This window comes from Python bivittatus, unplaced genomic scaffold (genome assembly GCF_059951505.1).
Source record: "Python bivittatus isolate LINGU-HERP-01145 unplaced genomic scaffold, Pbiv_v1 ctg000740_np1212, whole genome shotgun sequence".
Classification (NCBI taxonomy): domain Eukaryota; kingdom Metazoa; phylum Chordata; class Lepidosauria; order Squamata; family Pythonidae; genus Python; species Python bivittatus.
Window position 1 is genome coordinate 1,338,670 of NW_028277106.1, and position 13,444 is coordinate 1,352,113.

General features: G+C 46.6%; 1 protein-coding gene across 5 annotated transcripts in view; it reads right to left on the reverse strand.

The window, feature by feature from the left end:
* Window positions 1-13,444, reverse strand: part of EXOC6B (exocyst complex component 6B) — a 245,396-nt gene that overhangs the window by 123,486 nt on the left and 108,466 nt on the right. For 4 of the 5 annotated variants that reach the window (XR_015793513.1, XM_088128712.1, XM_088128713.1 and 1 more), the window contains exons 7-8: window positions 2,842-3,015; window positions 538-606 (exon numbers count right to left, since the gene is read on the reverse strand). Coding sequence is in view for 4 of the 5 variants with exons in the window: in XM_088128712.1 (XP_087984838.1) it covers window positions 538-606; window positions 2,842-3,015 (243 nt within the window). In the remaining variant the exon portion in view is untranslated. The remainder of the gene's footprint in view (window positions 1-537; window positions 607-2,841; window positions 3,016-13,444) is intronic. The other variant, XM_088128714.1, reaches the window with a different exon arrangement.

A 13,444-nucleotide genomic window follows, 5' to 3' on the forward strand; every position in this document is an offset into this window, starting at 1 on the left:
TGAGATAAACACAGCAGCAGCAGCTCGTGAGAAGCGTTTGGCCCAAAGTAGGCTGTACTGATAAGGTCTACCTGGCACAACAAAGCTCACCCTCTGGCAATAAGGTGAGATAATGCACCAAGATGAGGGGGCTTTCCAGAAATCCAGTCCATCCACTGCGCACGTTTCACTGTGATGAAGTTTAAATGAAATTAGAATATTTCCGAGGCGTCTCTTTTCCTAATTTATGTGATCTTCACAGTGCTATAATCATGCCTGTGTGCAGCCTAGAGGGAACACCAGTTGACCAACTGCTTCCTGGCCTTTGCTCTCCATCCACTCGCCATGCCCGGGGCATTTGTGCTAATACAGCCTGTCGACACCTCTCCACTCCCACAAACTATAGTAACTTGCTAACAACCACACTGACATACAAAACTAATGTATTTGTCTACATTCTTCTAGCATTTTGTCAAAAAATTCCTTTTTTAGAGAGGGAGGATCAATTGTTAAAAATGCAAACAGTCCTACAGTGGAGGAAAAGAGAAACCCACTTACCAACACAGAGTAGATATGGAAACAGCGGTACACGGGTGAAAAATCCACCAAATCCTGGGCACCAGGCACCTGAGGTGATACATAATAGAAACACCATCAAAACATTGAGAAAACATATATTCTGTTTTGGAGGGAGGATCAAAGAGAAGGGAATAGCCTGTGCTGAAAACAACCAAGGGAAAGCAGAAGGTTTTGAAGCCCTAGATCTCACCGGATCCTGGGAAGAGGGGAGCTTTTTGAACCTGAGGGTTGAATGCTGCCCATGAGTGAAGCTGGAGGGAAGTCCCCGCTGCTCTCACCACCCACCCCCAACTGAGAGGTGCCCACCTTCTCAGATATTGTTGTCCTCTGGCCACTTTCTCCAAGCTCTGATTTGGAGAGAAAGTGGAAGAACTGGGAGATTGAAGGAAATCTGAAATTTGTTAGTTCAGGCTGACATCAACTGCAAAAGTAATCATTTAATTAAGAATTCAGCAAGAATAGGTTATCTCAAAACTTGAAATTTTAGCACAATGGAAGAAAGCTTATATTTTATGCCCTTATAGAATCTTTGAAGATCTTTCTTGGAACTTTGGTTGCCTCTGTCCCAAGAGCAGAAGGGGTTTTTACTCTTGGTTTGATAGCATGGTTAATTTTTGCTCTACCAAACTCAATTTTACCACTGACCCTCATTTTCAAAGTAGTGAATTTAGAATGTTTTTATCATGTGTTCTTCTTAGTCCAAAATAATAATAGTAGAAGCAGTAGTAGTAGTAGTAGTAGTAGTAGTAGTAGTTAGCTGCTGCAGGAAGATCGCACAGACTGACTACAAACAACGGCATGACAAAGTAGCAACAAAGGTGCATTGGAATATCTGCAAGAAATACCATTTGCCTGCAAGCAAGAACTGGTGGGACCACAAAACAGACAAAGTCATAAAAATGAAGTAGTGGTGCTCTGGGATGTTAGGATTCAAACAGACAAGCACCTGCCACACAACACCCCAGACTTAACCATGGCTGATAAGAAAGGCAAAAAAGTCTGGATGGTGGACATTGTAATACCTGGAGACAGCAGAAGAGAAGAGAAAGAACTGGAGAAACTCACAAAATACAAAGACCTGCAAATAGAAGTAGTACGACTATGGCAAAAGAAAGCGAAGATAGTACCAATAGTCATAGGTGCCTACGGTGCAATCCCAAAACATCTGGAGCACCACTTGAACACCGTTGGCATGGACAAAATCACCATCAGTCCGTTGCAAAAGGCAGCTTGACTTGGAACAGCTCACATCCTGCAACGATACCTTTACCACCATCAAACAACATCTGCCTCTCCCAGGTCCTTGGGAAAGACTCGAAAGGTGGATAAAAATGCCAAATCCAGTCTAAACACCTGGCTGACTATGCAACCAACAGTAATAATAACAATTTATTAAACGTATATGCTGCCAGCAACTCTGATCAGCTTGAGGGCAGACACATATCAACCCTCGCTCCCCTGCCTTCTTCCGAGCGGGCCAGTTGTGTAGCATTATCTCCTCCAATGCAACTTTCCAGCACTGCTGAGATTTTCTTTCCTGCCACCAGAAAGCTTATCACGAGAGGTTGTGGGACTGAGCCTCCGTCCATCAGCATGTACTGAGCTGCTTCTTGACAAACTCTGGCCAAGACTTTCAGATGATTGTTCTCTTTGTATGGGGTGGCAATAGAAAACTCTAGCCCTGACCCCTCTGGAATCCATGAGGCAACCCTGGAACAGGAGAGGGATTCTTCACTGCACTTTCTCACCCAGAGATTATCTCCCCATCCCACAAATATTTAATATGGAAAATATACATTCCAATAAAAAAAATATTCAGCCAGATACTTCCAAAATGTGAAGAGGGCAACATATAATTCTGCTACTATGGAACAGGAGCAACATGAGAACACAATCCAACAATTTTTATCATTGTTCATAAACTGCAACTCAGCCATGCAATAAACTGGAAAATTCAATACAACGTAAGAGGGAGGAATTCAAAACCAAGGATGCTTTAAAGCAAAGACTGCAATATAATCAAAGCACCTTGGAAAGATGGTGAGATTGGCCTAGTCCCTCCTGGAAAGAAGAGGCCCAGGGTCAAATCTGGCTATCTGGAGGACACCAAGAACAGTTATTCTTGCAGTGGCATCCAGTTGCCCCCCAGGCAGATCCAAAACCAAATGCAAAAGAACTGCCTCTGTCCCTCGAAGGACCTCTCTCTTCCCTTCCTGGCCATTTCCACGGGTAGCCTGGCAATGCCCCCTCCACCACTCATGTCTGGACTTAGAGAAGACTTGCCTCTTCTTCCTCTTCCTCATCTTCTACATCCAAGATCCCAGAATCTTGCTCGGAGATCGGGCTGGGGTTCTTGACCTCCAGCCCTGAATTTGCGCCAGCCTCTTTCCTGAACCTTCTACTACCAGCTCTTGAGGGCTGAACCACAAGGCCATCCAGGTTCCTTTGTTGCTGGGCCTAGAACACAACCAGACAGAAAATTTAGTTTGAGCAGCACTTCCTATCACACAGATGAAGCTTGTCTTTATTACCTGCCACCCATTTCTAACCAGTTTTGGAGACGCATTCACAGAAATCTCTTTTTTAGGCCTCATCTATGTCTGAGTGATCATGGCACAGCTGCACTGATGAGACTAGGACTCATAGGGCCCCCATCACTGGATCCATTAAGGACCCAGAGTCACTTTCTTTTGATACTAACTTCCTCTCAACCCATGTTAGTTCCAGCCGTCAACATCTGGGCCCCAGAGAGCCATGAAAACAATCCAGCAGCATCCTGGGAACCCCGAATTGTACACTGTAGATTGATACCATCTGTCAACCGTGTTCTGCCAACCTATTAAGAGAAGGGCCCTCCCGCAAACTATGCTTGATGAGAAGGACAACCTGGCAGGAAAGCAAGCTTCCCCAGCCATAACTCCCACTCCAATGTACAGCTTGAGTCCCTCAGTGGGACACTTTGCCCTGTGAGAAGCATGGGAGAGGGGAAGCTTGAAAGAGGGGACAGGAATAATGATTTTTCTCTAGAGACGAGAAAAGAGCCATTGAGCCTTCCAATCATTTGACTGGAAGAGGGATCTTCTTTTAAGATCACAGGAACATAGTCATAATCACAAAGAAAAAAAATCCCCCATCTTAGACTGGAATATATACATTTGCAGAATTACAGAAGTAGAAAGGACCACAAGGATCATCTAGTCCAACTCACTGCAATAAGAAGAACCACCAATTAAATCCTCCCGGAGAAGTGGCTGTCCAGCTTCTCCTGAAGACACTCCAGAGATGAAGAACCCACAATTCTCGTGGGTAAACTCTTCCACTACTGTATAGATCTTACAGCCAGGAAGCTTTTCTTTATATGTAAACAAAATCTAGGTAGCTGCAAATTGTACCCATGATTTCTGGTAGTAGCTTATGTAGCTCCTAATGATCTCTTAGAGTTTGTGTGTGATTGAAAAAGCCTTCAGTCACAGAGACATTCCTCAAACACTGAGGTTGGAGGAAATCAAAGGGAGTCGTAGTCACTCTCGAAGGCCACTTGAAATGCTAGGGAGAACATGGAGCTACCACCACATGAGGTAGTCATGGGTGGGGGGGAGGGGGAGCAGTTGGGCTCAAGAAAGAAACAGGATACTCAAGACTTCAATCTTCACAAAATTCTAGGAATATGTCAACTAACTCAACTCACATGGGAGGTTCACCTCCTCTCTCTCCTGAGTGTGACTTTGTCCTCCAAAACATGAAACCAATGAGGTACAGGGCCCAGGTAGGAAGAGAATATTCAACCTAGCCTTCCCTTGAAGACAAGGGAGGAAAGGGTGGCCCCAGCAGCCTGTCACAGACAAGAAGACCAGCCAATTATCCCAGCCTCCAGGAACAAGGAAAGTTTTACTCTGCCACAAAACCAAAACCCTCCATGAAAAGGGGGAACTGTGTCCATACAACAGCTGCTCTGGACAGGGAGGAGGTGACAACCTCCCCTCCGCCAGTGTGAAATTCAGAAGTGGAGGCAGCAGGCTGCCTCCTCCGTCACCCCCAAGAAAGGGAGATTCCTCTGCGGGACAGATTTGGCCAACACACTGCCTGGGTTCCCTGCAGTCCTGCTAGAGATGAGCCATGGTGAGTTTGGCTCTTTCCAACTGCGGGTGCATCAGTGACAAAACCAGAGTCTTGCAATGGGTATTCCACTTTCATCAGCCCCAGGAATCAAAGCAAGTGGAGAATATCTTCTTGGGACCCAGCCTGAGTCTCAGGGTCAAATGAACAAAAAGAGGTCACAATACTACTTATTCATTTATTCTGGGCAGATTGTTGTGTTGTATTCTTCCCTTTATCAAAAAAAACTACCCTTTTGCCTTAAAAGAAGTCATTCTATCTATGGAATATGAGAACCTCCCTCCGCCCCCCGCAAAAACTTCATGAGATTGAGGCAACTTTTCTAAAATGCAGTTTATTGATTGCCATGAATGTCAGAATGTTAACAAGGGGAGAGGACGACTTCCGTTACAAGATCCGAATTAGGTCTCTGATCCTTTCCCCAGCACACAGGACAGTCCCTAGAGCTCGGGGGGAGGGGGGACCCCTCCAAGCCAACCGCTCCAAAGAAACGCTCCCCACTTATCACCCACTCCTCTGGAATCAGGCAGGGGTTGTATCATGGCACAGCCCTGACCTCTAGTGGCCCAAAAGCACAATTTCTACCTTTGTACATCTACAACCTGTAAATACCCCCCTCCCTGTTTCCACTCTGTTTGTCACCTGCCTAGGAGGAGGGCAGGGGGCTTGTTTTCTTCCAACCCTTTCCCTCCCTTACAGCATCTTCAGGCTTCCAATTCTGTCATGCTCCAGCTCCTGAAGTCTCCTGCCCTCAATTCTAGCCATTCTCCTGCAATGCCCCAGTCACGTTCCCACATCCCAGGTCACCCAGGTCCAACATGGTCCTACCCAGGCCATCCCTTGCCTCTTCTGTGAAACAGCTATTTGGTTCTGCCTATCCTCATCCCCAGTGGAAAAGACACCGACGTAGTCTCACTGCAAGAGACACCGCCCTGCTCCTCTGCCTCTCCCTGCCAAACAGCTGCCATTTTCACAATACTGACATTCAGGCGATGTTGAGGCGGCACCTTGAGGCAGGGACTTGCCTTTTTCACTGCGTGCACTCAGCAACAGGACTATGGAAGGAAGAATAAGGCAACTGAGTTGGCTCTGCCAGGTATCCCTGAAGCTATCTCGAGCATCGTGAAGTGAAAAGATCCTAAAGGACAAGCTTGGATTCCCTCCAGATTCATCAAGTTCAACTCCCAGAATCCTCAAGCCATCCTAGCCACCGCTGAGAGTTATGGGAGTTGAAGTCCACCCATCTGAATGGAGCCAGTTGGAGGAAGACCGCTCAGTCCCAACAACTCTCCAAAGGACTTGTGCTTTGCGCCAAAAAAGCCCGCAGACTATTTGAAATAATGCAAATAAAAGCATGCCTCTTAACCATTATTAACGACCACTAAGCGTGGCCGTTCTCACCCTGTGAGCCCCTTTTCACGGTATGTTCTCCTTTCCATTTAACACAGACCCGTGGCCAGTATGTTGCCTTGCAAGGAAGTCTTTGGATGCAACATGCAGAAAGCAACACAAGGATGCCTTGGGGCAGGCCAGCCTAATGTGCCAGGACTGACGAGTGCCATCTGTCAGGCCTAGCCCAAGGAACTCCTGGAGACCGTGTAGGTTCAATCAGCAAGGTTTATTTGCCAGCACCTGTTTACAGAAATCTTCTCAGACTGACCAGCAGTTCCCAGGCACAAGTCTCTACTATGTTTAGGGATGTGCCAGCTTTCTCCGCTTATCTCCAGAGCATTGCTCTGGAGACGAGAGCACCGTTTTCACCCCCCTTCCTCCATTCCAGTCCATCACACCATCCTCACTGCTGGCAGGGAGGGCTGCACGTGGCATTAGCACCAGGAAGGCTGGCAACCTATTCAAAGCACTATCCGAAAGCCTTGTTTGCCCAGAGCCACGATGGATAGTGCAGGCCAGCATCTATGGGCCCATCTGGTGACCCCCATGACATACTGAAGACTGTGTCTTGGAAAGCAGGAGGAGTAAAGAACATAAATTCATGAAATTAATGAAAAAAGAATAGATATGAACATCTCTGCAACTAACAAAAGGGGGAAGATGCGGTACATCTGAATGAAGATAGCCTTCCCCTGCAGAGTAGAACGGTTGCAGGCATCCAGAGAAAAGGTGACGGTGATGGTGACGGACATAGAGATAGAGACCTTCGCTCAACTTCCTGTGGTGCGCCAGTTACACCCTTTCCTGGATCGGGAGGCCCTCCAGTCAGTCACTCATGCCCTGGTCATCTCCTGTACAGACTGCTGCAATGCGCTCTACACGGGGCTACCCTCGAAGAGCATCCGGAAGCTTCAGCTGGCTCAAAATGCAGCCGCACGGAAAATTTTAGGTGCCCCAAAGATGGCACATGTTACACCTTTGCTGCGTGAGCTGCACTGGGTCCCAGTTTGCTTCCGGGTGCAATTCAAGGTGTTGGTTATCACCTTTAAAGCCCTACATGGCATGGGGCTGGGTTACCTGAGGGACCGTCTCACCCCCATTATATCTACCCTTCCCACCCGGTCAGGCAGGGAGGGTATGCTGCGGACCCCGTCGATGAAAGAATGTCGACTGGAGGGGTCCAGAAAGAGCCTTCTCTGCCGTGGCCCCCGCCCTATGGAATACCCTCCCCCCAGAGGTGACGCAGGCCCCAACTCTCCCAGCCTTCCGGAAAGCAATCAAGACCTGGCTCTGCCAACTCACGTGGGGCAAGAGGAGATATAACCAACCCTGGGGGTGGCTGGGCCCTTGAAGATGCTCCCCTTGAAGTCTACTCTTAGTTAACAGCAGCTTCTTGGATGCTATTTGTTATTCATATAGGAACCTTTTGTAATGTGTTTTAATTACATTTTTAATTACTATTTATTTTTTACTGTAAACCACCCAGAGTCTCTCTACAGTGGGACATGCAGTGACAAATTTGAAATATAAATAAATCAATAAAATAGAGATAGGAACAGGGATAGAGATAGAGAAAACCCTATTTGTATACCACACATTCCAACGGTTATATTATGAACAAAAGGACTAAAATATATGAACTGGTATCATCTAGATTACTGTGGCCACATATGAAGGTAAGAATCCACAGGTCTGTGATAGTCACATGTTCACTGGAATATAATATGACAGTAGAAGAGACAGAGATGGGTTTTTGGGAAATCTGGGAATGGGATCTAGGGGAAAAAATGATTCTGTTACGTGACATGAATAGACGAGAAACCATTATCGGGCTATCTGGACATCCAAAAGTGAATGAGAATATTTGCTTTCAACAGGATGTGTTTGTCTGAATAGGTGATTTAGGCATGCTTATTCACGCTAACAGACTGTAAAAATTTTTTTAAATAAATGCATAAATTGAATTCTTATGATTAAAGGTTGAGAAAATGAGTAAAGGATGGGAAAAGTGAAGAGAAGTTCTGAAACTGGGACAGACTCCCATTCCCAAGTGGATCTTGGGGAAAAAACTAACAATTAAAAAAAAGGATGGGGGGTGAAAGGAACCACACAGGACATAAAACAACTGCAGGCAGAGACAGTTCGGGTTCTGAAAGAAAAAGTATTAGAAGACTTATTAAACTCCCAACAGAATGAATGGAAAGTGAATGTAAGGAAAGAGGACAGGAAAACTGCTTGGAACAGAATGAAAAGAATTAGCCAACGCCACAGAAGTACATTGAGTTCCACTAATGCAACATGTAAGAGAGGATATTTGATGGAATGAACGATTCGTTGAGGCAAAACGCATATAGGAGAATTACTGCTGCAAAAGTGAGGATGACAGGAAGATATTGCATAATGTGGGTGCAGAGAAAAAAACGGTTGCAAAGAACCGAGTCAGAGACAGCAAGGAACAGTTAAGGGAGACAGAAAAAATGCAGAGCAATTTTGATTAAAATAAAGGAAGTGCAAGTGACTGAAGAGGCCACAGAAGACACCCCCAGCAGAGTGAGTGGAATTAAGAATAATGGCAGTGAAGCGACTGGGAGTGAAACGGATGCGGTAGAATTCGGAAAGGAGCACTTCATGGGAAAATGTCAGCCCTCCGAGGTAGTCCAGGCAGGAAACCAAACCATGAGCACTAGTGCCGCCTTTACTGCAAGGTTACCGTACCAGGACCTTGCAAGTCTGAAAGCGCTTCTCCCCTCCCCAGAGGACTAGGGAGGGTCCCTTCTGAGGCGCCCCCCCCCCGTTTCTGCGTGCTCAGCTGCGGCTTGCCTGGCTGTGGCCATGGCTCTTCCTCCTGCCCCCCCACAAGGTCATTCTCACAGCTCACCGCAGGAGGATAGCAACACATCAAAGAGCAGGCCTGAAACTCAGGCTATACATGCTGGTGTCCAGAGAAGCAATGGGGAAAACCAAGTCATGAGTGCTGTGGGAATTTTGAAAAATGGTAAGATTCAGGTATAACTGGAGAAGGGTTACGATACGGATGTGGTTTCTTATGGAATGGCAGTATGGTTTGTTTAATGTGCCTGCAAAGGCTGCATCCGAGGCTGTTGACTGGAAGAATGCGGTTACTGTTTGTTTCTATCAAGGGAAAGATTGCAAAAGTCAACGCAAAAACTACACAGGGATTAGTTTGTTAAGTACGGCTAGGAAGGTGCCGGGCAAAATTCTGACTGTAAGCCAAATTTGGGGAGCGCAGCGCCACAGGCCAGAAGTGTGCCGCTTAGAAGGCCATTGAGAAATGTATGATTTTGAGAAAGTTGATTCGGAGAAAGCATACTGTATTATAAAGGCTGCCTGACTTTATGCTAATATGAATTGAAGACTGGTGGCTGAATTTGATAAGAGCAGCCTACAATGGAAGTGAAACGTGTGAGAATAAACTGAATGAGTAGCGGATCATTCATCACTGAGCAGGGGGCAAGACAAGGGCGTGCGATGTCTCCCGCGCTATTTAATGTTTTTGTGGGCAAATGTACATGGAACAGCTGTGATGGCATCAGAGTATGAAGAAGAATGCCTGTGTATAAAGCTGCTGTGTTGTTGGCTGAAAAGCCAAATCATCTGCAGCAGATCTTGGATGTATTAAACAGTGACTACGGACGTGAAAATGAATAAACCAAAGTCAGGTAGTTGGTTTTCAGAGGAAATATAAGGTGAGCGATTGCAAGTTATACATGGATAGTGCAGACCTATAAGTAGTAGACATATGCATGCACCTGGGGAAAATAATTACTACAGATGGAAATATTCTGGTCATTGATACTACCGCTGCTATCTTATGGGGCTGAAACATGGACACTTCTACAGACAGAGAATCAAAACTTGGACATGTTTTGCCTGTCGGATCCTCAGATCCTCACTGATGGACTGCATAAGAAACAAAACCATCTATGGCAATGCTACAACCGGTCAACAGCCAATGAAATCCAAAAATGAAGACTGAGGTGGTTTGGACACATTTGCAGAATGGATCCAGTTTGCTTCCCATACACCCTACTCTGGAGAACACAACTCCATGAATGGAAAGTTCAGTGCATGGCACCAAGGGAAACCTGGATAAGCGAACAGAAAGTGATCTAGCCAACTGAGGACTAGATGTGAATCAAGCTACAATCACAGCAATGGACAAGCGCCTCGGTGAAGCACTGCATTAAACACCTCTGGCCCTGTAGCATCCACAGCAATGTGAAACCAGAGTCAGCCAACTGGGTGCTAGGGAGATCAAACTGAGGTTCAAGGAGTTGCGTCTGGCTCACTGAAAACGTAAAAATAAGATGAATGCAGCGGGAAGGAATTACTTGAGAAGTGTGTGTGCAAAACAAGGTGGGAGAGTCTCAAGAAGGAATGGATGATGAATGAATACCAAAGTGAGCTTCCACCACAGAAGTAGAACTTTGATTTGGCCACACAAGGAGAGTTAAGGAAAACGGAATCGCAGAACAATTACGTGACGGAGGGAAGACTGACGGGGTCAGGGGGAAGGCCGAGGCAATGGTGGTGGAGTAGAGTTGATGGGATCCTGGACGTGGGAGAGGTCCATTTAAAGAGCGAAAGGCAAGGGACGAAGTGGTGGAGGGCTGGGGTGGAAGCAAGGAGCAAGTGGTTGTGAATGTGGCTCATGTAAACTAGTTTTAGCTTTGTTTCCTTTTTAAAAAAATCTCATGTTGTAAAATCTTTATCTTACAATTTCTTATTCCACAAGGGAATAGTGTGATGGATATGAAGGTATTGTTGCACTTTTACATAAAAACAAACTGAAGAAAAAGTGTCTCAGAATACGCTTTTTCCCTGGAAAAAATGGTGGAGGAGAGGGCACCCCACATGTTCAAAGGTTGTTCCCTCCAAAGTTGATGCATCCTTCCTACACTGCTGTCCATCTTCTTCCCTATACAGCCAAATGCAGTAAATAAAGTCATGTGAGCCCTGGAACAGCCCCTTCACTTCCAACAAACGTGAGAAGAGGGAGGCAGCCGACCCCTCCTGTAACCGAGCCTGTTCACTGATGGTTGCACAGCCTGGCAACTAGTAGCCCCCAGACAGGCAGCCTCATGGGATGGAGGGCAGGAGAAAGAGAAGCTCCATGAACAAGATTCCCAGCACTTCCCAGTAAGAGGATGAAAAGGGAATATTGTCTGACCCAGCCTCTAAGGCAAAGGGGAGAGGGGGATGGCTGGACAGACCCTCTAGACTCTCCAGCTTGAGGGAGATCACTGGGCCTCCATTCCTAGCCACATGAAAGCCTGAAAGATGCCTAGAGGAAGTGAACAGTTCAGCCGCCTAGGACGCCCCCTCCTTTACCCTCGTGGCTTTAAGGAGGAAGCACTCTGCACTATGTTTGACAGGTATCACATAAAGAAAGAAAAATGACCTGTCCACCCAGCCCACTTTGAGGCTGTACGTTCTGTTTTCCATAAAGGCATCTGCAAGGAGCCCGCTGGAGAGGCCCACTTGGAAGCCACATCAAAGCGCAGGTGATGCTCCATCAGACATTTGAGCGACCTGGAGAGGGAGGGGGGAAGACCAGAAAAACCTTACCTTTTGCTTTGCATGAAAGCCAGGGCATTATTAAATGGTTGGGCAAAGGCACCTGGCTCGCACAGAAACCATCAATCTCGACTCCCTCCTTTTTACTCTTCTCTTAAGCAGACTGTGGAAAGAGAGGCCCATCTGCTTCCAGTGCCTTGAACTGTAACACAGAAAGGTGGCTTGGCCACGTACTTCCTGCCCCCTTCATAGATGGTTATTTTTATTTCCTCCCAGACTAGCTCTGGGTCAACTCCACTTTGGGAAACGAAGCCACAACCCTACGCCTTCTTACTTCTCCCATGCAAGCCAAGATCCTCAGGGTTGGAGCAAATCACTGTGCTAGAATTTACCCATGAAAGTAGGAAGCAAAGGGGGTTGGGGCAAAATCTTCACCACCTGCACTGAGCTTTTTACATGTTTGCAAGCAGCTTCTTTCTGAACCACAACTGAAGCATCCATTAAAGCAATTAACGGGTGCTTCCTCTAATGTGACTGAAGGACACAAAGGAACATATTCCCCAACATCCTTGTAACAGAGCCAGCCAGCTTCAACCACTTGACATCATGAGAGACACAAACGCTGAAATGTGTCTTCTAGGATGCCTTCGCCTAACCATGTAGCCACTTTCGTTTTATCGATTTCATGCTCTCTCCCAATAATTTGGGGGGGGGGAGGGGAGGGGAGAGGGAATGCTTAGCAAGGAGGCTTTTGTAAAACACCGTACTGCTCCTGTTACGCCATAATATAATTCTGCCATTGCAGAGTTCTTGCCATTTCTCATAAGAAGCAACTTGAATATAATTTAATGCCTATTTCAATAGATAAGGAAATAGCTATTCAGGAATTCCCTCGGTTTCACAGAAACGAAGAAATCTGGTCACTGAATCAAGACACACAGGAGGATTCAAGACACAATCCATCACAGGAATTCGGGGGGGGGGGGTGTGTGATGTGGTCATGTTCATTCAACTTGGAAGTGAACTGAAGAGGCCCAAAAGAACATCAGGTTGAAGTTCAAGACTGGAGAAGACCTCGCTACCAAAGCATCAATGAGGATCTGAAATCAAGTGGATCGACCGTGTTAAAAGACTAGACAATTCAGCAGCAACAGACAGTCCGTGGAGAAGAAAGGCAAAGGCTTACATGAGCAAATCCCCAGGGCCCAACCAGCTAGCCAAGCAGAGCAAACAGAATGAGTGGATTTGCTCCTGTGCATGGCTCCATTCAGAAACAAGGCTCCCACCCAGGGCAGGGCTCCAGAATTCCTGCTGGCCTCCAGACCAACTGCTTATCCTGGACCCTTACACCATCCTCCGGCTGCTGGAAATCTACACAGACTGGAGCAACCAGCAGGACACCTTTAACGCTGAGCCCTCCCGCAAATCCTCTGGATGCTAGGCTCCAGACCAAATTCCCTGAACCACGGCGGGCATCCAGCTTCTCCGGCTCCTTTTCTTCCATCTCTCATCAGAAGAAGGGGCTTTACTAAGGGGGGGCAGAAAGGTCTTCTGGTTTACTGGCCTTGGAGTGTTGAGCGTAAGCCAACGTCAGGCTCCCACATGCTGATCCCACCAACTCTGTTTACACTGAACCCGGACAGCTAATGGGCTCTTTCCTGATGAGCTGGGAGATAAAGTCTGAGAAGCCGCCAAAGGAAAGGATTTATTGGGACTGAAGGCTCAGAGTAGCTCTTGTTGGTGGTTTTGATTAGTTTCTGAGGCTTTCCTGCTGCCACAATTGTTTTATAGACCCCTCTAATGGACTGAGACACAGAATGTTAAAATACTGTTTCACAAT